The sequence below is a fragment of the Cupressus sempervirens genome, chromosome 7 (genome assembly GCF_028749045.1).
Source record: "Cupressus sempervirens isolate cs-2001-9-10 chromosome 7, ASM2874904v1, whole genome shotgun sequence".
NCBI lineage: Eukaryota > Viridiplantae > Streptophyta > Pinopsida > Cupressales > Cupressaceae > Cupressus > Cupressus sempervirens.
In genome coordinates this window covers 793,970,567-793,997,912 of record NC_143124.1, presented here as the reverse complement: position 1 = coordinate 793,997,912, position 27,346 = coordinate 793,970,567, and the positions used below count along the sequence as shown (strand labels likewise).

The following is a 27,346-nucleotide window of genomic DNA, read 5'->3' as shown; positions in this document are numbered from 1 at the left end:
TATTAATTACGTATGTTTTTTGTGAACATACATAATTATATTATAATATGTTTGCACCGAACACTATTTTATTATATGTTTGCTACAAATGTATTTAGTGTGTTCATAGCGAACATATGATAAACCTAATTTCATTTTTGCAATTTTCTTTGCATTTCTCTTCATCCCACTAAAGTGGAACCCATTATTGTAGGTTCACCCATATATATATAATATAAGTAATTATGATAAACTCTATATTTCTATTTTTTTTAAATATAGTCATTAACATTTCTTTTTGATGCAATCATAATACCTACTTTCAATACAAATGCTTGGATAAATAAATCTTTTAACAAATTATATTTATAAAGACAAGCTTTTTAATAATATTACCAATTGCTTACAAGTCATTAAAATTCTTAAATCTTCCCTAGTCTCATTAATGAATTATAATAAATTTGTGCAGATTCTTGAGGAATGAAATAAAACACCCGAGAAATCTTTGTAACTAATAATACTTCTATGGGGTAATCAAATTTAACTCCATAAATTATGCACAGTTACTGGTAGCTTGTGATGTCGATAAGACGAAGGATTAAAATTGTGAGTACAACATAATAAAAGGTATATTATTCCATCAACTTTATAATTAAAGTGAATTAATATATTAGCTATTAAGGGGCATAGTTTCTAATTATTTATTGAAAAATAATAATAGAAAAAATTCTTATGCAAGAATAATATCAATTTAAGACAAGTGTGAATGTTCTATTATGATGGATAAATAAACACGTAAAATAAGGTAGAAATTAAGAATGTTTATCTATTCATTTCTTGTCTTAATGTGATGGATTAATGAAACTTCAAAAGTGAAAAAATAGGTTATTTATTTGGTGTTATGAAATACGTATTATTAATTATTATTTTTTTGTGAAAAGTAGAAATTATTAAATTTATAGTTGCCAACTTTAAGTGCTCTAGTCATCTTACTTAGTTTGATAGAGTAATCAAAACATATGTTTAAATTTAAATTCATCATTAAAAAATAGAAAATATCAAACTAGGAACAATTGAGTTTAACTGGTTAGTGAAACTTGGGAATAACACCTCCCCCACCCCACCCAACCTCTAAAAACAAATAAAAGATTTTTAAAAACCCATCCCCAAGACATCCCGCACTACCTTAGTCATTGATAGAATGAGTAATAAAATTTTGATTTTTTAAATGTAATTATTGAGCATGTACTAAGTTACTATGTTGAATGTTACAATGGTTTTGGTTCATGTTGCAATTTTCCATGTTCAAGTATTTCAATTTGATATGTTACACTAAAACATCATTTCGTAACTAGCATTTCAAGTTCTCTATGTATAGTGTATAGCTCCCCACTTGATTATCAATAAATAATAAATGTAAAATAAATATTAGTTATCAATAAGAACGTATTTGACATGTTCTAAATCTTTGTAATAATGAAATAAATCATACAATTAAAAAAGAGAACTTAAACACTCTCCCTATCTTTACATTTATATCATTATCATTGACACATACTGACACACCATTACTAACATATAGCGACAAACTCTCTCTATTTTTCATTTTAGTCACTCTCCTCTAACTCTCATCTTGACCTATATCTCCCTATCTCTATCATTCCTTCTATGAAATAGACAATGTGTCTTTCTAAAAAAGCAGTTCAAAATTGACTGTCTCGTCATCTCTTCTCTTCCACTCCATATTCCTCCTTCTAGCTTACTCACAAGTGCTTTATTTTCCCTTGATATACTTGTTCATCCTTCTAGCTTACTCACAAGTTTTTTAGAGTATTTATTTTCCCTTGATATATTTGATTACTCATTTCCTTCTGTAGTTCTCATATGATGAAGGATCCCTGACTATCTCCACAAGTAATTGAAGTTTTTCCTGTGAAAAAATGAAAATTTTGGCTTAAAATGTCCTCGTCGTTGTGTTGATGTGACTATTGGAGTGAATTCTGGTTGAAATCACACCCCTCCATTGAGTTGATGAGGCTGTATGGTTGAAATCTGACTATAAACTTGTATTGATGAGACTGTTTCACTACAAATGTGATCAATCTCCGAAAATTTGTTCCTGGAACAAAAAATATACCCACACGTGGCATGACCCATGCAAGTAAAGGCATTCTAACCTTTCGATGTCGGCAGAAATGATCAAATTAATTTGTAGCTCTCTCTGTGTAACCAGAAAAAGCATTGTATACGGTCGACAGAAAAGTTCCTCACAAGGTAAATTTAAAATGATGAAAACGTTCCTTTCTGGCCCAGCGGATTCTAGTTTAGTCAGGCCAAATTTATTTTGGTTGCTGCATGTTCACTTCGCATTGTACCTGGTGCACACATGTGGTTTGAATGGCAGGTATTGTAGCTGGTGCACACATGTAGCTTGAATGGCAGTTATTTTATTCTTTGGAGATGGGCGTTAGTCGTCAGCATTCATTGAAAGGGCTGTGTTAATCTGGAGGCAGAGGGCAGAGAGAAGGGACCACTCTGGAAATTGGTACATGAGTCCAGTAGAGCCTTCTTCAACACCACACCCAATTCATTCACGCTGGCTAACTACAGCCAAGCATTTTTTTATGGACGCGAAAATACCCAACCTCACCATCAGCTATCTAACATTCCTTTGGCACTTATTCTTCTCCATGATAAGCTCTACAATGAATGCCCACCTTATAGTTTATTATTATCGTAACTTCTCAGACCCATAGGCTATTTCTCAGTTAAAATCTCATCTATCAATCAATCAATGGCGGAGGAAAATCAGAGAGAGCTTCGTGTGTTGATGTTTCCGTGGTTAGCCCACGGTCACATTGCCCCCTTCCTGGAACTGGCGAAGAGGCTAGCTGCTCATGATGGTCTTGAAATCTTCTTCGTCTCAACCCCGCTGAACATCAAACGGATCAAGCCTCAAATAATGGATGAACAAGCAATCGAGCTCGTAGAATTGCCGATGCCCATCGTGGAAGGGCTGCCAGCTGGCGTTGAGTCCACGGCGGACGCTGCGAAGAGAGCAGAAGAAGCCACAGCTGTACTGATCCCTTTACTGAGAGCCGCCATGGACCTTTTGGAGAAGCCTTTCCAAGCGCTGTTACAAAGGCTTTCACCTGACTTGGTCATACACGATTTTGTGCAGCACTGGGCTCCTCGAGTGGCCGCTCCCGTTCCCACAATTTACTTCCACATTATGGGAATGGCTGGCTTCAGCTTTGGGGAAGCCCAGCTGGACATATTGCCAGAAAACCCTTCTCCCCACGATCTGACCGTTTCGCCGCCCGGATTCCCTTCATCAATTGTTGGGCGCCGGCTGTTTGAAGCTCGGAGGGCACTGGAGTTATATCAGAAGGACGGTCTCGCAGATGGGCTTAGCGTTTCCGAGCGCATCAGCATCTGCATGCGGGAGTGTTGGGGAATTGCGTGCAATAGTTGCATGGAGTTGGAAGGGGTGTACGTCGAGTATTTGCAGAGGCTCAGGAAGCTGCCGGTTATCCCCGTTGGCTTACTCATGCCTCAACTCCCCCCGCTTCCTTCTCATGACATCTGTTTGCAGTGGCTCGATAGGCAGCCTGCTGCTTCGGTAGTAATCTTGTCTTTTGGCAGCGAGTACGTTCTTACCCAGCAAGAGCTCACCGCAATTGCAATGGGTGTAATGGAGAGCAACGTGTCCTTCCTCTGGGTTCTCCCTGCTGCTAACAACTTGCCACAAGGCTGCATTGATCAGATTGGGGTAAGTTGTTTAAACATTACACATTAAGCTTCATTCGAACACTGTAAGTGTTAAATAGTCAAAGTTGACTTCTTTTTTTCAATCTTGATTTTCTCCTAAGTGTGTGATGTTGAAAAGTGGCCCAGAGATCATAAGTGAATCTCTTAAACGCATTGAAGTTCAGCTTACTTTCTTCTTTTCTTTTTTTAAGTTCTCAATGTCTATTTGTTTTTAAGTTACAATAATGTAAGTGTTTTGTTTCTACGTATAGGACTATTGGTAGTATTTTAAGATTATCATTGTTTAGTAGTTTTTCTATCAAAGCAGGTTTTTTTTTCTTAAATTTTAGATAAAAATACAATGTATATAAGTATAAAATTTTATAAGGAATGGGTAAAACTATTGTAAAGAGATTCCTTGCTGCATAAAACTATAGCTATTATTTTGGGCGTTCATCTATCATGTTGTTTTTCTTCATTACACATGTAAACACAATAGATAGGGTTTTAATTGACATATGTCATAAACAATGGAAGTCTGCAATCTCCATTGGTTAAACAACTTTTATACATATTGTTAAACTTTTATGCATCTTTGAAGAATTTCAGAGTGAACGAAATATATCTTCAATTGTCTTATACTATTTAACTATAATCAAAATACAATTGTTAATATTTATTTCAATAGATAAAAGTCAATGTAATTGAAAACTACTTTTCTTCAATTATTTTGCAGGAAAAGGGATTGGTGGTGACAATGTGGGCTCCACAGTTACATATTTTGAATCATCCTTCTACATGTGCCTTTCTTACCCATTGTGGGTGGAATTCGATGACTGAAGGGTTAAGGTTTGGGGTACCACTCATAACTCTTCCAATGCAATATGAACAAGGGTTAAATGCCAAGCTTATAGAAGAACTTAAGGTAGGAGTAGAAGTGAGAAGAAATGACGACGATGGATCTTTCACTAAGGAGGATATTAGTAAAGCAATTGAAGTTTTAATGCTCCAAGGAGAAGAAATCAAATCTAATGTCACAAATATAAGTAACACATTGACCAAAAATAATTTTGAAGATTGTGAAAGAAATATAAATAACTTTGTCTCCATGGCTAGAAACATGGTCAAATAGTTAGGCTAATAGGCCTAAATTTGGCTCTACTATTATAGTATTAAAAAATTATTACCTAAATTTCTATATTGTATTCATTGTTTTCGTTGGATTATTCCTAGGCTTCATAAGTTAATATGTATTAATATTTAATAACTAGTTACACAAGTTCTAGATGGTGTCACATATATATTATATATATGTGTGTGTGTGTGTGTGTGTGTGTGTGTGTGTGTGTGTGTGTGTGTGTGTGTGTGTGTGTGTGTGTGTGTGTGTGTGTGTGTGTGCGAGAATATGGTAAAACTTGTAAAAAGTACTTTATTTTGTTATGTATCTTGTCCCATTTCTTTTTTTTATATAATGTATTATTTATTGAATGGTTCAGTTTATTATCTTTCATCTTATGAAGTAATCTAAAAACTATCACACCAAAATGTTAAATACTTGAATTACCTAATGAAAGGGTGACATGGTTTCTCAAACTAAATATTTATGCATTACAGTATTTCACATATATATGTATGTGGTTTAGTCATTGTGTGTGTGTGTGTGTGTGTGTGTGTGTGTGTGAGAGAGAGAGAGAGAGAGTTAAAAATTAAACACTTATTGTATGTTCTTTTTAAGACAATTTCTAACTCTCCTTAGTGTGTTTCTTATGTTAGGACCACACATTGTACCTCAGTGCATAATTAATTTGAATCAAACTCTTACCTTCTCCTTTAACATTGCTCAAAGCTCTAATTTGGCTCTATTTTTTAAGAAAAGTTTCTCATTTATCCACCTATTCAATTAATTCATGAAAACAATCTTCACATGAAAAACAAAGTAAGCAAACAAATTTATTATTTTATTTTGTTTGGCTTAGAAAAATCAATATGCATTATAACAAAAGCCTACTCAATATGAATCTATGTTCCATTTAGTTTATTATTTGAACAATCTCAACATGTACTTTCTTGATAGAGAGAATATATTGATATGTATTATAATAAAAACTTACTCAAACACAAAATAATGGTAATATATCAATCTTTATGTAATGGATGAAGCTATCAATAATGATTAATCACTTCTTTATGAGATAACTACAAAAAGTTCAACATCAAAATTACTTGTGAAAGAACTCTATGTTTCAACATCAAAATAATAAATTATTAATGCATCTAATATATTATATAACTATTATAAATTTATTACAAAAAATAATAAATATAATATTTAACTCACATCTTTAACTTTTTAAAAATTATATTAAAATAATAATATAATGTGATGCAAATTCTAATCTTTTGATACTTCTACAATAAGCTATTATAGTTGTGTGCACCCCAACATGATGGAAAGAATGTGGGGAAGACCAAACAAACAAAGAAGCATATACCAAAATGACTGAAGAGGAAAGAAAAATTGTTGGCCAAAGCAACCTCCATATAGGAAAAATCAACATAGTAGCTTCCACCATCGACTATTTCAGTGTTGACTTTTACACTAGACTTGTATTTTTTACATTCAAAAGTAATAGAGATTGGGTAAAAATAGTTGTCTACCTCCAATGGGATCGACATCTATATTTTGAAATATGGGTGCTACTAGGGAATGAGTTATGATTTAACTGATACTTCCTTATTTCTTGTTACTATTGAGTCAATCTGATCCATCTCTTTTTTTTAGTGATGATATAGAAACTTGAAACCACCAAAAAATCATGAATTTTTTTTATTTCTAGATTTTACAGTATCCAACAAAGTTGAGAAATCAGAATAATCCAACTAGAAAATTTTAGGGAATAAGCCTATCAGCTTACTTACATTGTTTAGCCCTGTCGTCTCACATGATTTCCCCTAGCAAGCCTCTCCATATCATATCATCCTGCACTTCGGTCAAATCCAAGCTTTGAAGATGATTTGCAAGGCATTAATTATTAGTTTTCTTAGCGTTGGACAATTGTTCATCCATATGTGATTAATTAGAAAATAATTTTTATGCTAACTAATGTGTTAAGGTTGGGACAAATATTTGTTAATTAATTGAATCCTTTTAGAAGAAACTACAAACCAACTTGGTTAGGGTTGTTAAATTGTTTTTAATCTTGATCGTCAATTTAGAATAAATCTCAGTCATTGGTTTTTCAACAAGAGTAGTATCAAAGGGGGTCAAGGGGCATTTAGAGAATACAAGTTGGAGAAGAATTTGTAGTGTTAGCAAATGAATTTACAGTTTTAGTAAATGAATTTGCATTGATAGAAAATAGTATTACATTGTTAGCAAGGGCATAGTGATAGCGTTGGGGATAGAACTAGAGGAATATTAGCAAGAAAAATTGGGAGGTTATCAGAGTTCTGCCAGTGAGAGGCAAAGAATTTTATATCTCTTGATTTGTTGAAGTTAATATGATTCATCTATAGAACTAGCTTTCCCTTAGGGGTTTTTCAAGGACGATTTGTCTGAAAATATTGTGTTCATTGTGTTGCTTATTTCTTTCTATATTTATTGGTGAAGTTGCAATTGTGTTATTTTTTGGTATTAGTTGTGAATTAACTTTTTGCAATTAAATAATCTTTTAAGATGGGAGATTAATAATCAATGACTGCAATAGGAAGTTTCACATGATATCAGAGTACTGTTGAGGGTAGAAGAGTTTTTCCCTAGGAAAGAAATAGAGGGTTTATTTAACCTAGTTTGATCTCTTTAGATTTATTGTTGCTTTAATCCTTTGAGATGGCTTCAGCTAGTTTGAGAGATTGAGATAGATTGGATGGTGCCTCAAATTTTTCACTAGTACATTTGGGTCCCATTTTTGACCTAAATTTTTTATGACAGGTCAATTTGGCTTGTCAAATTCACTTTTTTTTACTATGATCCCGAAAAATGTCAAAATTTTGATGATACTTGATTTTTTTATCGAAATTTCAAAGAGACTTAAGTTTCTTGTCAAAATTTCAATAAAAATTTAAGTGCTTTTCTCAAAAAAATTGACATTGCCAAGATATAAAGAAAAAAAAGTGAAACTTCATTTTATTTTGACACGACAAAGTGTGGGCACACAAGAGGGTTGAAGGGGAACTACTTCTTAGCATTGTTGAAGGTTCATTAAATTTTGATTGATTGTGTTAAAATAAATTTTGATTGATTGATTTCTAATCAGTCATGTCTCTATTGTGATCTTTTTGAATGGAAAAGGAAAGGTTTTATATACACAACATAGTAGAATTGGTAGCTTACATACAACTTGCACATTTAGGACATGTGCAAGTAGCAGGAGGCTAGGTTAGTATAGGCATGTAGTGAAGCTTCCATTAGCACTTCATTTGTTACCCATGAGTTTTATAGCTTGACAAATTTTATGATAATATAAATAGCAATCCATAATTTAAATAAAGTCGATACCCAGTCTTTCAAGCTAGAATCCCCAAGACATAAAAATACTTGGTTCATGCTTCATTCGACTCATAACTAGTTATCACAGAAAAGATCACTTGTAATAATCGATTCTTGAACATGGGTACTAAACCTATGAAGTGATGCATAGAATAAGTATTATTGAGTTTGAATGAACCTGATTCGTGAACTCTCAATGTCAGGAAACTCTATTTGTATTTTCAATCATTATAAGAATGCAACTTAGATCGGTTTCTATACCAAAGCAATAAACATTGAAATTGATAATTTTAATTGGGCCATAATTAGCTCAATACAATTTCAAAAAAAAAAAAAAAAAATTACCCTACATAGCATCGAACGATTCTTGGAATCATATATGAACAAACAAATCAATTTAAATATAAATTGATAGTCAACAATAGAAGCCGCCTCATTTTTCACTTATGATTGTGCATGTATTAATAACTAGTATGGTTAGCATATCTCCATTAATATGTACACCACAATATATCTTTTCTTGAAATGAGAAATGACACTAGAAAGTGATGTTCGTACCTAAAATATTGTAAGAGCTAATTATCCCTAGTTTATAGGACTTTGCATGGACATTATTAAAAACTTTAATATTTGATTATTAAATAAATTAGGTTGTTTTTTCTACACTCATAAATATGAAGTCAATTCTATTCGCTTTCATCAATATTTTTTAATTGAATTTTCATTTTACCCTAGAGTTTCTATAGGGGTCACATGTTTCATGTTGACTAGGATAGTGCAATGTATATCGAAGTAACATAGGATTGTGGTGTAGGAGCACCTATCAAAAAGGAATAAAAAGAGGATAAATGAGGATGAAATAATTTTTCTTTTAATTGTATTTTGAATCCATTTGAGTCAATATATAAGGCTAAATAATGTCATTTGTAATAGATTGTCCAAGTTGTCTAGCATGGTCAAATTATGTAAATAAACTCATAGAAGGGTAAAATATCATAAAATTTCATATATAATATATTTTGAAATGTTAGTATGTGTTTTATAATTTTCAATGATCATTTATGGGAAAATGCAAAAAGTTTTCAAATATGTAATAAAATGTTGTCAATAAAAGTTGACAATATGTAAAGTTTATGTGAAGAGGAAGGTCAAGAGTCATAGGAGGTAGAAAATAGGTTAAATAAATTTAAAAGGCATTAAAATTTCATGTATTGGTCATTACTTATAGAATTTAATGGCTAGAGAAGCTGAAAGAAGAAGTGGAATAAAGAAAAGGTTGTATTTGTGAATTATATGACAATTTTCTATGTAAATTTCCAGAAATCTGACTGTTGTTCCTATTGATAAAAATTCATATGAAATGATACAAACCTCTAACTTATATTTTCAGAAAGGTATTTGAGTTTTCTTTCTTTTGGTTTTTGTTTGACTGAATTATATTAATTTTTTCAAAAGTTATGGCTGATTTGGTGACTGCAGGTCTAAATCTATCCTAGAGTTAGCAGTTTTAGAAAAAGTTTAATAACTTTTATTTCAGTTATCATTTTGAGCTATAAATTGGAGAAAATGTGTTTAACTCATCTAAAATAAATATCATTAAAATAATTTGTGATATCAAGTCATTTATAAAAATTATGAGTAAATATGTCAATCATTTTGATATTTTCCAGCTCATTAATTTGGTTGAAAATGTCTATTATTGAAGCCTCTTGAGTTTTAATCCTAAAAGAAGTTTTGAAAAAGGTGTAACTCTGCATCATTTTTGGTATCAAAGCTCAAAAAAATTCTAGAAAAAAAGTTAGTTTGTGTTGTGACAAGTTGAGGAGAGAACCTGTAGAGTGGCCAAAAGACTAGGTAGAGCGGAGAGAGCCTAGGTAGGAGAAAATGGTCACAAGAGGAGATTTATCTCATGATAAGAGGATATAATTAGATTCATGGGTTTCATATTGAAATTTTTAGAAAAAGAAGGAAGAGGCAAAGAAGAGAGAGAGAGAGAGAGAGAGAGAGAGAGAGAGAGAGAATGAATCAAGAGACAAAAGAGAAAATAAGATTCCTAATGAGGGAACTTAAAAAAGGGGAAGAAAATTTAGAGAGATTAAAAGATGAGTTGAATAAAAATATGAAGAAATAAAATAGTGATTTGGAGAAGCCTACCATTGAGATTACAAAAGCATGTGAAGATGGAATAGAGAACTTGGTTAGTAATGAAGAGAAGACTTGTCCATTGGAAGGACGAGGTGAACAAATTGATGCTGATATAAAAGGTGAGCATCAAATAGTTTTTTATGAACCTTATGATAAAAAGGTTCTTGAAGATAGAAAAGATATGGAAGTGGTAGTTGTCGATGACTCTTATAATGAAAAGATTCATAAAGATGGAAAAGAGATGAATGTGATGGGCGTTGCTGGCAGTAAGAGATGGCATTTGAAGTTAGGTATGAAAGTGGTATGGCCTATCAAAAGGATAATATTTGCAGCAAGCAAGAAGATGCATGATGAAGCCAAGAGGATAGAGAATGATCAAATAGTCATGAATTTATCTCCAAGAATGGATATATTGTAGCATAAAGACATTGAAAAAAAGGATGCAAAGGTTCCTATAGTGAATCAAATTGATGAATTGATATATGATAAAGTCCCATTGTATTTTATAATCCATTTATTGTAGGTTTACAACAATTCTACTTGAATTCTTATATGGAAGAGATTTATGAAAACATGAAATTTGACTTGGATACTTGGGAAGCATACAAACAACAAATACCAAGGAATTGGAAGACAAGAAAGATGAAAGACAATCCAAGGGACTTGGATTCTATTGTCCCTGGGAGAATAGTACAGGAGCACCTATCAAAAATGAATAAAAAGAGAATACATGAGGATGAAATACTTTGTCTTTTAATTTTATTTTGAATCCATTTGAATTAATATGTAAGGCTAAATAAAGCCATTTGTAATAGATTGTCCAAGTTGTCTAGCATAGTCAAATTATGTAAATATGTTGCCCCACTTGTCCACCATATACAATTTTTTGCAAAGTGGAGAGTAAACAAATGTCACGTTTTGTCAAGTCGGGTCACTAGGTCTTTCTTCTTAGGGTGCTAAGTTTCTCCATCGGACTTTCATCTTTTCCTTTCTCCCATATCACAGTTAGCCCAGGTGGGTATTTCTTGGTTGTCATGAGTCTTAGGGGTAGTTTAGAGCCATCCTCGATGGAGATTCTTGATTTTTGCTACATCTTTTGATTTCCATGCAGCTCATTTGATCTAGAATTAGAGAAAATTGAATCGGTGAAAAATCAAGTTTCGGCTTCTCCTTGGCGGGTTTTCGCACCCCAAAGGCAAATTTTTGCAAAGACTAGAAAAAGCTATTTGTAAGCCTCCTTCAAGTAAAGTGGATCATGATAAGAAAATATCGTTCAAGTGACATCATGATCTCATGGCAAGAACCATTTTAAAGCTTGGAAAATGATCGAGATAAGCATCGGCGAAAAATCAGAAAAGAGCTTCTCCGTGGTGGACTTCGAAGTCAGTAATCAATTTTCCAAAAAGGCCTATGTAAAGGAATTGAGAAAGCCAATGGGACCCACCCCTCACTTTCGAAGTCAGTTTTGTGTTTTCCAGAGGCTTAAAATAAAGAGTAGTGGTAGAAAAATAGGTTTCTTCTTCTCCATTGCGGGTTTTCACACCTAGAAGGTAAAACTTCGCAAAGATCCATAGCTGCTACTGGTAGACTGAAACAAGGGTATGTAAGTTGCCTAATGGTTAGATCATTCAAATATCATCGAGTTTTCATAGAAAAAATTACTCAAAGCTCATTAAGATGAGCGAGATAAGCATTGGCAAAAAATTCAGAAGTGGCTTCTCCTCTGACGGATTTCAAACCAAGAGTTGAAATTTCCACAAAGGCCCAAATGGAAAAATAGAGTTACTAAGTGGACCCCATTTTTCACCCACAAAGCCTTTTTTTATATTTCCCAGAGTTTTTTATTAAAGTGCTTTGGATTGAAAGGTAAAAGCTAAAGTTAAAAGGGAAAATCAGAAATATGTTTCCCCACTACGGGTTTTCTATCCTCGAGGGCCATTTTATGCATTTGAAGAAAAATCATTCATGCGAGCATGGTAAGCACGTGAATTGATTGCTGATTGTTTTAGACAAGTAAATAAAAGAAAATCAGTGAATTGATGGGGTGTTTGCAAGCATAATTGAGGTAAGCAGATTTTGTCCTAGTAAGTACTTCGTTCTTGTTTTTTCGAAAGATAGGTGAAACAGAAAGTAAACCAATAATTAATGAAACTTACCATTGAAGCCAACGAAAATAGTGAAAAGACAAAGATAAATTAATTATAACCTTTATATTTACCAATCCAACGGATTTACTCTTAATTCCACTCGTGTGGTGTGATTTATGAAATTCAATGGGCAAATTTGGGTTTATTCTATAAAGAGTGAAGCAACAGACTTTCAAACTACCATCTTATTGTTATACTATTGTATTGGATAGTGTTTTCAAGTATTTTTCAAATATAGAATTGGCATCTTGTGTCAGCTGTAACTATTTGAGTTTTCGCTATAATACATCAAATAAAATGGCAACAAGATTTTCAAGGTTCGATGGATTGGGTGGAATTAGGTCAAAATGGTCAACTTTCACGGATACTTCACTTTGTTTCTATGATATGCATGGTTTTCAAAGGAGATTGAGAGCAAAACCAATCCACCCCATAACAAATAAACTTTGGGGAAGTGGATTAGTAGAAGCAGTTGGGTTCCCTATAGCAGTACAAGCCCCAGAGTTGATTTTAGAATGCATCAATCATTACAACCCAGATACAAGGCAGATTCTATTGCCTGATCAGACAGTGTTGATTTCAATTAATCGACAATAAGTGGTGAATTTCTTGCAAATTCCAGAACGGGAGGAGTTCTCTAATTTGACAATGAGTGGAGCCATGTTTGAGTACTCGTTGAAAAAGATGGTTTGGAGGAAGGAGATCATTCAGTCTTGGTTTCAAAAGCCAAGGGGAGAATAGAGTAAAGTCCCTAAAACTCTCTTCGGCACGGACCTCAAACCAAAAATTGTTGATATTTTGGTTCTATTGCATCGACTCAAAGGTGACATAGAAGTTTTTAATTTTGTAGAGCAGTACTTCTTTTTTCTGCAAGTTATTTGCGCAGACACACAGTATATTGATTGGGCGCATGAGGTCAGTGAACAGATTTCTAGGGCTCTCAGTGCAGCTAAGTTTTATAATTCTTTTTATATGTCCTCATTCTTGATATAAATGTTGGCTTCTCTTCAATTGTTGCTGGGACTCCCTAGGATTGAAGATTTCCCTGATAATGTAAAAAGTTACGAGTTTTATCCATGCTTGCAATTACAGAATAGTTATGCAGAATACATCTGGGTAAATGATGTATTCACCATGAGGATTTGTAGGGAATTACAGGGGCACTCGAAGTGGAGATTTAGTCCAGAAGCGATGGTGATCATCAGCCAATTTGGCAATTACTTCATCCAGTTCTCATCATTTTCTTATTTGCATCTTGCAGCGTTCGACGGATTCCCACTGAAGCTGCCCAAGTATCCAGATGATATGATTGCGCTCGTAGAGATCATGAGGCAAGCAATACAAGTGAATGTGTTGAGCGCTAGCCTGAAGAAGAAAGGGTATGAATTCCCTATAAAAGTTGGAGCATACAGTTGCAAAACCAAATCAAATGCAAAGAATATACTCAAAGCATTTGAGAGTAAATACAAATTGGAAGAGTATGAAGCAATAAGGCCCCTATTTGATCCTAATGGATAGGATAGGGATGTGCTCCAAATTGGAAGTGTGATCAAACATGTAACAACCATGGAGGATTATTGGGCAGATTGTAAAGATGAGCTGGAGAGTCGAGATCGCACCTTTGCTAGATTTACAATTGATCAGATAAAGGCATATGGGATAAATTTAGATGTGGAAGGGCTGGAGGATGATGGTCAAAATATGTACAGTAATACATGTATTTGAAAAAATTGAGGAATACTTTCGTTAGCTCTGAACCATATGTTGACATAGAAGAAAATTTCGATGTCATGATGGCAAGAATTATCAAAAGAACTGGGAAGTGGGTTGAATGGATAGCTAAGAAGAGCTAAAGCAAGAGTAAAGATACTCAAGCTTCTCCAGCTATAGCTACTCCTACTTCATCTCAAAGAGCCACTCCCAGTGCTACTACCACAGCAGCTCAAAGACCAACCCAATCTGTGGAAGGAGGTGACCAGCCCCCGGAGAAGCATGTTCCAATAGCCCCAACCTGTCAAGGTGGATCGCTACCAGTCATTGGAGCCCAACTTGGAGCTAAGAAGGGAATGAAAGAGCAGAAAGATGGATCCCCTGCTCCAGTCTCACCTCCACATGCCACTTTACCCCCATCTCCTCAAGCTTCTCCAACTCCATCTCCTCATGTCACCCTTGTCTTATCCCCTCATCACAGCCCTACACCATTTGTAAGTGCTCCTCTTCTAAAGCCCATTGGTTCTCCTATTCAAATAGTAGAGATCGAAGATGATAAAAGTAGTAGTAGCGAATATACTAATTTTGATGAAGTTGCAAAGAAAGCCCAAAAAGAAGAGAAAACTCTAGGTTCATCTCAGCTTCTTTCTCAGAATCCCAAGACCCCCTTTTCTGCAACTACAGCAACGACTCCAGTGAAGAAGAAGATGTTCATCATTGAGTCACTTGGAACAGCCTCCAAAGTGATTAGTACAAAATCTTGGCTCGAGGATACCTTGGAAAAGAAGAGAAAAAGGAAAGATGAAGGTGTCCCTTTGAAAGATGTTGTATCCCAAGCGGTTCGCTCAGGATCTGCCATGGTGAAAGCTAAAAAGAAGAAGACCTTGTCAATTTTAGGAAAAGATCCAGAAACAGGACGCTTAACTCTAGAGGTAGCAAAACCAAACAAGGTCGAGCAAATTGAAGATATGATGCTAGAAGACTTCACTCTGCATTCAATTGATCTCGGGGAAGCTAGGCATGATACAAAAGTGGGCCTATGGAGATCGAGTAACGAGGTGATAGAGGAACAACTAGAGGACCTCAAAATGTCAAAAATTAGAATGAAAGCAGAGATTGAGGAATTGAAAAGATTCATCAGGCAACTAGTTGTTCCATTGGCAACCATTACTAGTGTACCTGCTACTGAGAACCCTACTGTAGAAGAAGTGCAAGCCTTCATCTCACAACTCCAAAAGGATAGACATTTTGGCCAAATCAGAAAAGAATGGATTGAGAAGCTTAGTATAGATGGAGCTGTTCTGATTGATTAGATTGGAAATGTTATCCTTCAGTTAGAAATTGAGAAGGATAATATTACTTCTAATCACAACACTTTGGCTGCAGAAAAGGGAAGGTGCGATGAATGTGTTTCTCTCCTAAATATGGTCATTCAAATGAAGGAAAAAGAGGCAATCTAAGCAAATATTTTGAAGAAGGGGACTAAGCCTCTATTTGAATGGCTTCAAAACATGCAATTCAAGAAGGAAATGATTCAAGAGGCAGAGGAAGGACTCAAAGAAATGAAGGAAAAGGTGAAGAAGATCCAAGACAGAGCATTTGAGCTCATGCAAGGGTTACACACAGATCCACAAAGAAGTGGGCAAGGAAAGGCTCTCATTGGGATAGAGGTAATGAAGAATAACTTCTCCACATACTTGAATAATCTATTTGGGATGACTTCAAGCAGTCAAAATAGAGTGGTAGAGTTGCAAACACTTGGTGGATGCGTACATGTGGCAGCTGGAGAGTTGACAAGTCAGCTAGGTGCAGTAAAGGAGTTGGCTCGAGAGCATTCAAAGTGGCTCTTAAGATTCACCAATGTACATGTGCCTAGTCACGAGGAGATGATCCCAATTATAGTGGCTGCTAGAACATATAGGGCAAAAATTGAAAAGGGAAAGAAGTCTAAATGACTTATTCAATACTCCTTTTCTATTTTCTAATGTAAATGTTACAAATTTTTGTAGATTTTGAAATTCGACAAACTAGCATCTAGCCATTTGTCATCTAAGAAGATGAACTGATTGATATTCCTATTGTAACAGTCATCTCTCAAATCCTATATGTATGAAATTTAATGGTGAATCAAAGGTCGGCAAATTTTTGGTGTGAGATGCTTTTTGTTGCAGAGACAATTGAGAGTACTCAATATCAATTATTTTATGTTCTGTAGAATTGTTGAAATTAGTGTTTTCCTTAGATGTTTGGAATTGGAACAAGGAATAAACAGAGTTTTACTTCTCTTGTTCATAATACAGTGAGTGAATGTAATAAGCATTTTTATTGTTCATTCAAAGAGGAAACTTTAGTATAATTAATTAATAGCAGTAGTTTAGCTTTAAGTTTTTGTAGTTAGATATCTGAAGATTTTGGTGAATTCATAAGATTGTGAATACACAAAAATAATTAGATGCTTAGAACTCAAACTCGCCTGAGTTAGGTCTTGTCTAAGTCTAACTTGGTTATACCTCTGTTGTTCTCGAGTCAAGAACATACTCTAAACTAGATAGGAGGAACAAATAGAATTCTTTGAATATCATTCATATAGGGAGCTATACCTACCAATTTAGAGAAAATCTGGTAACCATAAAATGGCTTTTCAACTGTTGTGAATAGATATTGTTCATAATCTGGGCATTAAGAGTCATAATTTCATGAAAGATAAAAAGAAAAAATCTATTTACCAACAAAATAATCCCATAGAAGGGTAAAATGTCATAAAATGTCATATATAATATATATTTTGACATGTTAGTAGGTGTTTTATAAGTTTGAATGATCATTCATGGGAAAGTACAAAAAAATTTCAAATATGTAATAAAATATTGTCATTAAAAGTTGACAATATGTAAAGTTCATGTAAAGAGGAAGGTCAAGAGTCATAGGAGGTAGACAATAGGTTAAAGAAATTTAAAAGGATTTAAAATTTTATTTATTGGTCATTATTTACAAATGTAATGGCTAGAGAAGCTGAAAGAAGAAGTGGAATAAAGAGAAGGTTGTATTTGTGAGTTTTATGACAATTTTCTGTGTAAATTTCCAAAAATCTGACTATTGTTTCTCTTGGTACAAAATTCATATAAAAATATCAAAACCTATAACTTATATTTTTAGAAAGGTATTTGAGTTGAATTTCTTTTGGTTTTAGTTTGGTTGAATTATATTAAGTTTTTCAAAAGTTATGACTGATTTGGTGACTACGGGTCTAAATTTGTCCTAGAGTTAGTAGTTTTAGAAAAAGTTTAATAAATTTTATTCCAGTTATCATTTTGAGCTATAAATTGGATAAAACATGTTTGCCTCATCCAAAATAAATATCATAAAAGGAATTTGTGATATCATGTTATTTATAAAAATTATGAGTAAATATGTGAAGCATTTTGATATTTTCTAGCTCATTAATTTGGTTGAAAATGTCTATTATTAAAGCCTCTTGAGTTTTAATCCCAAAAGAAATTTTGAAAAAGGTGTACCTCTGCATCAAATTGTCTAAGAAAAATCACACTAGACTTGATACTAAAGCATGCAAAACCTTTCTAAGCCTTATAGAGTGGAAGCTTTATATACGTTGGAAGGAAAACACAACATCTAGATGGATTCAAACCTATATGTACCAAGATGTAGACCCTCTTTAATATTTAGTAACTTGTATGCAAACTATATCAATTATAGGACCCAAGAGGTCAATAGGGATCACTTCCATTGATGGGATTTAATATATAAACACATAGAAGTATTTAAATCATGAATAGTAGTTAGGTGAAAATAGTTATAGAAGATTTTAATTTTTTAACTCATTGTAAGAAGCCCACAAGATCCTTTATGTCTAATGTGGTGTCAATGGGCATCGATATGTGAAGTCCCACATGCATGTTGGCATTCTAATTTCATCAATAAACATGTGGTTATTTACATTCATTTTATGTGTAGTATTTTGTGTTTTTTGGATAAATATTTTGATAACCCATGCTAGACCATCTAACCTTGACTTGTCAAAATGAATCTACTTGAGGGCTTGATAACATCCTCTATTTTAACTTTTGTAAGAAAACTCTTGTATAAAACTCAATTATTGATTGATTATACCCCTTGTTCTTGTCACACCACTTATCACTCTTTGACGGGTTTTTTTTCAAGGTGTTACATATTTTGTGCATAGGTTATCTCCCACTTTCTGTTAAGCTTGAGCTCCTCAATAGTTGTTGCATAGAAATATGCATCTTCCATTGTCTTCATTTTGAATACTATTAGTTTAGAATATTTAGCTTGCTTGATATCACTATGCTAGATAATTTTTGTGTTTCTTTTATTGAATGGAGCCTAGCTTTGCATCACAAAAAAATGTGCCCTCAAGACCAGATGTAAGATAATAACTATGACTTCAAAAATAATTATGTAAAGGTAAGTTCACTATTTTGGGTACTCAGCTAATTGTGGGAACCTAGCAAAAAAAAAAGAATATCATCTAGTAAATAGCTTTAAAAAAAAGAATAATGATCGTATGATAATAAGAGTAATCCTCTACAATGAGATCTTACTTTTCTACAAATATATGCTTCACTACACCAAAAGAGTTCCACTTTCTATTCACTCAGTAATTCTTCCAAGTAAATTAGTTCCACTTTCTAGGGTAAAAGATAGTAAAAACTACAATTCTATTTTTGTTGTTTCAATTTAGATGAATTAAACATATTTTGGACCAATCTTATGCTAGTAACATTTGATTTCAGAGGTGGATCTTCAATTGATTAAGATGATAGGCTCACCTTTGTTAAGATTGGATGTTGAGCGTACACATTATTAATGCATATTTTTACAATAAAAAATATCATGGTCTGGCTTTTTCCTTCACTTTCAAGGCCTCACATCCTTGCTAAAAAATTTGAATTGGTCTTCAAGAGTCCAGCTATGCAAAAAAAAAATTATACTTCATTGAGATGTCATAATTGTTCAATGCTACTTTCATTTTCCTTCATTTGTAGTTAACATTCTTGGTATATAAACAAGTTCTTTAAATTTTAAATACATTACAATAAACCCCATTTATGTTTTCTCAATTGGACAAGCAAAGCATATAATAAGAAAACTTTTTCAGGCAAACATGCATATAATAAGAAAGTTTAGATGCATAATTTCATCATCTAAAAGACATTCTTAAAGATACTATACAATCGATCTAAATATTTAGCCTACAAAAGTAACGCAATTGTGAATGCCAAAGGCTTTAATTGTATCCTTAACACAATGTACTCGTGATCAAGAGTTCTTTGCTATCTATGAACTCTATTGTATGTTTAGTGATTGATGCCTTTGTAGATGTCTATTTCATTCTCATCTGTGTGTACAATGATTTCACATGTTACTCTGGTATGTCCATTTCTTATGGATTAAATCAAACTAGTTGTAGGTTCAGTATGGATTAATTTCTATATATTCTCTAATCAAAGCTAACAGCAACAAGGATTGTAGCTTTTCAAGTACTAGCAGTTATTTGTCCAAACATGATAAATAGAACAACTTTGTTTGCTAGTCATTGAGTTTGCTAAAAATCAATGTTGCTTTGAGTTTGTATTCTCTATTCCCCATTGAGTTTCTCATAAAATTCATGTATTAGGTAGGCAGATATGCATCACAAATAATTTAAAGATCCATCCATAGATTGTTTTGAGCTCAGTACATGTCAATCTCAATATGTAATAATGTGAATAACACCTAGCCTAAAACATAATAAATGCCCACATACAATGTTAGTTACTACAAAGAAAACATATTGCATTTATGTGTACCAATGATTTTTCATGAAGACACTACCTATGTCTTTATGTAAAAAGGAATGTCTATGTTTGTATAGTGATATTTTTTTAATGAAATCCTGTCTTATTATTATATATATTTATATTGTATAATTCATTAGATTTGTTTAGATGCCACCCTTACTGAAGAGATAATAATATTTTATTATTTTTGATTAAATACAAGATATGACTAATGCTTGTATGTTTATATTTGATATAATTTTCTAGCCTGATATTTGCTTATGAAGAAAGTGCAGACTTTGCTGGCCCATCCACATGCGGAGCTTAGGCACTCGTACGAGACAACCAATTTAGGTTAGAGCTACAAGGCCCATAGAATTGATAGGCTACACTATTTAGAGGTGGAAATTTCTATATTTTGGTCTCATTTGAAAAGAAAAGGTGATGGAAAATGTTATTTTCCTTGCAAAAAATGCAAGGGCTTAAAGAATCAAAGAATTATAACCATGATAGCTCAAAGAAATTGGAGGCAACATGATCACATTGAAGGGGGAAAGAATTTTCATCCTTTTGTGAATGTGGATTTCAAACTGGTGGAACATGGAGGTGTGAATATAAAAGTAGAAGGTAATGCTCCCATGGAAGTGTTAGAAATGCTTTAGAATAACTAAGAGGGGGGATGAATTAGTTATTCAAGGTCCAAATGTCCTGATAAAACTTTTTCACCAAGTATAGTAAGCCCAATTAAACTAATCATGCATCCAAGATAAACATTTATCTTAGCAAGTTACTATAAAAATCAACATGTAGGAATAAGACATGAAAGATCAACACATAACACAGTGATTTACATGGAAACCCAATTTGGGAAAAACTACTAGTAACATGCTACTCAATTCTCACTCCTTTGAAGTGATGCCCTATGAAAGCCTACCCTGTTAAAGGCTACAATACACTATTAAATGTGACCTGGCTAAAGGATTTCAAGCACCCTGTTAGAAGTGGGCCTAGTTAGAGGACTTTAGAACATTTGCTTGGAATGCCACCCTGTTAAAGGATTTACAAATGGCTATTAAACCAACCTAAGTCCATAGGATTTTACCCTAATTGATACAATTGTTAGAGAGTAACAACAAGGGCTTTTGATCTGATGCAACTCACATCTTAACTTACAGATTTTAGATCTCAATTCAACTCTCAAATTTTCCTGGCTTTCAGTCTCTATAGCTCTGACAACTTGTCATCCTTTCAAGCTTCATCTCCTTGAGTCTCTATGCTCAATGTACTAGTGCAAACTCCTATATGGCCACTTATCGAAGTAGAGTCTATGTGCTCTATTCCTTCCTTCCCAATGCCTTCATCTTGACATCCTTCCAACCACTTCAACAACTTGGCAACTCAATAGCTCTTGCTTCTTGACCTATAACTCCTTAAGTAGAAGTCAGGAATAATTTTCCCGCTTGAATCTTCCTACTTTTAATTTCAGTTTGAATGTATTAGGTAGGATTCAATGAATCTATCCCTTATCTTTTTTCTTGTAGAAATATCATAAAGAATCCTCCTGAATTCACCCATAAATGGTTTACCTAAAATTCTGTACCACCAGCTCATTATCCTTATCTTCCATCTAGTTTACAAAATTCAAGGTAACAAACTTGTTGGCTCGGATCTAGCAAATTTTTGAATTTTCAAATAATGCAATAGATCAGCACTATTGAAATTCTAATGCTCGGCACATACTGTGTTACTCAACACCAACTACTTTTTACTAATACTCAGCACCTATTGTGGATTCACTTGACATCAACTAAATTTTTCATTTTCTCAGCACCTACTAATGAACTTATTCAAGCTTTGTTACAACTCATTCTTCCAAGGTTTCTAAGTGTGGTTAACCTATGTATCTTCAAGTATATTGTCAATACATCAATTTACCATTGTCTTAACTAATCCTTGCACTTCATTGCAAAACCATAACTCAACTTTTCCCTTAGGTATTTTTGTTACATCTTATTGATTAAATCCTCTTCATCAATCAACTAAGTGAAAGTACTTGGATCTTATAAGTACTTGTCATTCCAGCAAATAGCAAGTTTGACATCAATGACAAAACAATGATTGAAAACATTCTTTATATCAACAATCTCCCTCTTTGCAACAGTCTCCCTTTTTCAATAATAACCTTTTCAATCAGATTTCCAACAATCTCCCTCTTTGACATTGATGGAAAATCAAACTAATTAACCAAGTTATCAAAATGCTAACTAGGTTAAAATAATAAGTCAAATGTCAAAAGGAAATGTGTTATCATCAGGTTTCACATCTTCCTCTTTGCTAATACATTGTCTTCTCTTTTTGTTCTACTCCCTCTCTAATCTGCTATCCTAATTTCTTTGCTTCTCCTTCTCCCTCTTAACTGCAATTTCTTTTCTCTTTCCTTTCTCTTTCCTTTCTACTATTTATCCCTCTACATTCTAATCAGTTTCTGTATGGATCCCTCTTTTCTTTGGCTTGTCTTGTTTTGATCATTTATGCTCTTGGCTCTTTCTCTTAACTACTATTTCTTCCTCTTGCATTTTGTTCCTTTAAATGTATCATTTCTCCCTTTGCACATTATTTCTCCCTTTGTATGCACTGATCAATTCTAATATTTCTCCCTCTTTGACAACAATGCCAAAGATACATTATTCTAGTATCTTACCATGCAAGTGTAGCATTTGCAAGAACTTCAATTTCCCCCTCTATCACCTTGCTTGTGACTTGTTTGGAATTTCAATACTTTGATTACTTCAAACAAAATGCTAAAGTAAGTATCCTCTACATCAATTTGTAACATTTAAATAATCAACTCATTTGATGCAAGGCAGTTTTGTTGTTGCTCAAATAGTCTTGGATAGGGGTATAACCCCTAACTTACCTCTAAGATACTCAAATGCATCTTTAGGTAGTGCTTTTGTGAAGATGTCAGCAATTTGTTCCTTTGAATTGACATATTCCATCATCGCTTGTCTTCCACCTATTCTCTTGCATAGTGATACTTAATTGCAATGTGCTTTGTTTTAGCATGCATCACAAGATTCTTTGATATGTTGATGGCACTTGTGTTATCACAATCGAGTATCACAAGTTCAGTCATCTCTTCCTTCATACCTTGCAACAAATTTTTGATCCATACAATATTAGTGCAATTAATAGCAGCTAGAACATATTCAGCTTCTTTTGTGGACTATGAGGTTCAACTTTGCTTTTTGCTAGTCCAAGTGACTAATCTTTTACCTAAGAAAAGTGCTCCTCCACTGGTGCTTTTTTTGTCATTTATATTACCTCCCCAATCCACATTAGTGTAGGCTTTCAACTCAAACTTTTTAGTCCTCTTGTAATATAATCCAAAGTCATCAATTCCTTTTAGGTACCTCAATATTCTTTTTACTACCATAAGATGATTTTTTCTTGGATTGGTAGAAAATCTTGCCACTATTCCAACAGTTGATGCAATGTCTGGTCTATTATGCACAACATACTGCAACTTTCCAATCATTAATCTGTACATTGTCTGATTTACCTCAACTAACTCATCATTCTTGGATAGCTTATGTCCTATTACCATTGGTGTACTAACTGGTTTTGAATTCTCTAGGCCAAATGTCTTGAGTATCTCCTTGATATATTTTGATTGCGTCACAAATATGTCATGTTTCAGTTGATGTGCTTGCAATCCAAAAAAGAATTTGATTTCTCTAAACATTGACATCTCAAAGTCATGTTTCATTTGATCAAAAAAAAATTGCATAGGGCATCTTTTCCTCCAAATATTAGGTCATCAACAAAGATCTCAGATATAAAAATATCTTTCCCTTTTTCTGCCTTGATATATAGGTTGTTTTTGTCATCTATTCTCTTAAATCCTAACTTCACAAGATATTTGTGTAGTCTCTCATACCATGCTCTGGGTTCTTGCTTCAAACCATAGAGTTCTTTATGTAGTTTGCAAACCATATCCTTGTGTTTTTCATCAACAAATCACTCTGGTTGCTCTATATAGACTTCCTCTTCTAGTATACCATTCAGAAAAGAAAAATTTATATCCATTTGGTAGACTTTGAAACCTTTGTAAGAAACATATGCTAGTAGTTTTCTTACTCCTTCCATCCTTTCAATAGTGGAAAATGTTTCCCATAGTCCAATCCTTCTTCTTGTGCATAACCTTTTCAAACTAGTCTAGCCTTATTTCTTGTGATCTAACCATTCTCATCAAGCTTGTTCGTAAATACCCACTTGGTACCAATCACATTCTTATCATCTGATCTTGGAACTAAAGTCCAAGTTTTGTTCTTCCCTATCTTCTCAATCTCTTCTTCCATAGCTTTACACCAATTATCATCTTGTAGTGCATCTTTTACTGTTTTGGGTTCAATCTTGTTCAGCAGACATGATTCATTTCTTAGTATATTCCTTTTCATTGGTCTAGCTTTCTTGTCACCAATGATTTGTTCTGTAGGGTGATGTCTTATCACATACTTGAATAGTCTTGGTTCTATCCTTCTTTCCATGTTTGATCTTTCAGCTTAAGAGTCACTGTGCACATCTCTTTATAGTATTTCATCATCTCTTTCTTGTGTACTGATTTAAGAATCAAAATGTTTATTTTCTTTATTATGCAACTTGGCTTCTGATTGTAACTTAGCATACACTAGTTGTGACTCAGCTAATACTAAAACTTGTTGTTGATTTCCAACTTGATTGACAACTTCTTCTTCAGCAAGTATTCCTTCATAGAAGTATACAAAGGATATGTATTCTTCTAGTTTCTTGGATTCATTAACTTGAACTTCTACATGCTCATCAAAATTTTCATTTGCACTCTCCACAATTTTGTTAGTGTTAATATTCAAATACTTATATGTTTTACTTCTAGTGGAGTATCCAAGGAATATGCCTTCATCATTTTTTGCATCAAACTTTCCATTTCTACTATCTTTAAGAATATAGCACTTACAACCAAGCACTTTGAAATGTTTTACATTGGATGAGTGACCATACCATAATTCAAAAGGTGTTGCATTTGTACCTTTCTTGACTTGAACTTGATTTAGGGTGTAGACAACAGTACTTACAGCTTCTCTCCAGTACTTTAGAGCAACATTTTTCTCCATCATTAATGTTCTAGCATAGTCTGTCACTGATCTATTTCTTCTCTCTACAATTTCATTCTATGGGGGAGTTCTTGGTGCTAATGTTTTTCTTTTAATTCCTTTGTCATTGCAAAATATCTCAAATTCTTCTGATGTGAACTCTCCTCCTCTGTCTGATCTCGGGCACTTTAGACTTTTTCCTGTTTCTTTCTCAACCCTGGCCAAATACCACTTAAACATTTGAAATGCTATCAAATTTTTTATTTAAGAACATGGCAGTCATCATCCTAGAGTAGTCATCCATGAACAACATTATATATATATATATATCTCCTTTGTAGCTTTGCACTTCTATTGGGCCACATAAATTTGTATGGACTAACTCTAATACTTCTTTGGAGGTATAAGTCTTGCTTTTAAAACTTGACTTAAGCAGTCATCTTTCCTAGCTGACAATGTTTGCACATTGTATTTTTAGACTTTTTAGTTTAAGAAAACCTCTGACTTTCTCCATTTTGTTGATGCTAATCTGATTATCAAAGTTGACATGACATAACCTTTTATGCCATAGCCACACATCATCAAGTTTTACAATAAGACAGGTTGCATTTTCCATATCTAGGTAAAATAGATTACTCCTAGTTTGGCCTCCTTTTCCTATTAGATTTCCATCAGTGTCATAGATTTTGGCAATTTTGTTTTCAAATTCTACTTTGAAACATACATTGCTTAATTGTGACACACTCAGTACATTGTAGTTCAATCCTTCAACATAATATGCATTATCACATGAAATTTTCTCTATAAGTTTAATAGAACCTTTTCCTTTGATTAGACATGGAGCATCACTTCCAAATCTAACACTATTTCCATCATATTGAGGAAAGGTAATAAACTTACTTTTGTCTCCTGTCATGTGATGTGAGCATCCACTGTCTATGATCCACCTATTATTTTTGTTCACTCAAGTTACCAATTTGGTTGCCTCATCTTCATCTGACTCATCCTTCATGGCTACATAGACTAACTCATCATCATTTTCATCAAAATTCTCTTCTTCAACAATGTAGCACTTTTTGTGTTTGTCTTTGTAATCTTTGCTATCATCTTCTCTTATGTTCTTGTTCTTATTGCCTTCTCTATAATTATTTTTCTGTGTGCATCTTGTAGCAATATGTCCTACTTCATTGCAATTAAAACAAATGATAGGTAGCTTACCTTTAAATTTACCTTTGCCTCTGTGAAACCTTCTTGCTAGTAATGCTTCCAATTGTTCTTCATCTTCTTCATTTGTGCTGCTATCAATGGATGCATCTTTTACCTTTTTATTCTTCTTCTTTGGTTTCACCTCCTCAGTGTCTCTCAATGATAGCTTGGCCTTGAAATTAGATTCAAGATTCTCAAGTCTGTAGTTATCAAATTTGGATAACTCAAATGCAGTAAGTCTTCCCACTATACCTTCAAGAGTTAGCTTGTTACCTGGTTTGCATCTTAGCTCTTCGATAGTTGAAACTCTAATAGCATAGATGGGGAGCAAGGTTCTTAAGAATTTTCTATTAACAATTTCATCTTCTAAATGACCACCCAAACATCTAATTGCACTAACTACTTCTTTCACTCTAGAGGCATATTGAGCAATGTTCTAACCTTCATCCATTCTCATGTCATCAAACTTTCCTCTGAGACTTTCTCTTTTTGTTCTTAGAACATTCTGATCTCCTCCATAAATATTAGTCAAGGCTTTCCACATTTTGAATGCAGAGTCACATCCCTTGATGTCATCAAATTTAGCATAGTTGAGGGTAGAGGCAATCTCTAGCATTGCCTAATTGTGCTCCTTTTTATTCAAATCTTTTGCAGTAGGAACTCTAGCTGGATTAACATGTTCTACTTTAATTGAGCTTTTCGCATGATCACCTATTGATCCAAGGTGCAACTTCATTAAAATTTTCCATGCAGCGAAATTATCTCTATTGAGCTTGGGAACTATCCTCTTGGACATCTTGATCTTCTTGCTTCTTGTACTTTTAAACTAAATCAGTAGATGGCTCTGATACCAATTGTTAAAAATGCTTTAGAATAACTAAGAGGGGGGGTGAATTAGTTATTCAAGGTCCAAAAGTCCTGATAAAAAATTTTCATCAAGTATAGTAAGCCAAATTAAACTAATCATGCATCCAAGCTAAACATTTATCT

General features: G+C 33.6%; 1 protein-coding gene across 1 annotated transcript; it reads left to right on the top strand.

Moving 5' to 3' along the window:
* Positions 1-2,557: 2,557 nt before the first annotated feature.
* On the top strand, positions 2,558-4,938 carry LOC149549744 (UDP-glycosyltransferase 91C1-like). The gene is made up of 2 exons (XM_089794954.1): positions 2,558-3,751; positions 4,466-4,938. Exons 1-2 carry the CDS (start codon positions 2,774-2,776, stop codon positions 4,859-4,861), a joined length of 1,374 nt encoding a protein of 457 aa, XP_089651080.1. The 5' UTR covers positions 2,558-2,773; the 3' UTR covers positions 4,862-4,938.
* Positions 4,939-27,346: the final 22,408 nt, after the last annotated feature.

What these genes read in the sequence shown, in the direction of transcription:
- LOC149549744 (XM_089794954.1), top strand. Translation starts at nt 2,774, where the DNA reads ATGGCGGAGGAAAATCAGAGAGAGCTTCGTGTGTTGATGTTTCCGTGG. An exon ending in GCTGCATTGATCAGATTGGG is followed by an intron (nt 3,752 to 4,465) that starts GTAAGTTGTTTA and finishes ATTATTTTGCAG; the next exon opens with GAAAAGGGATTGGTGGTGAC.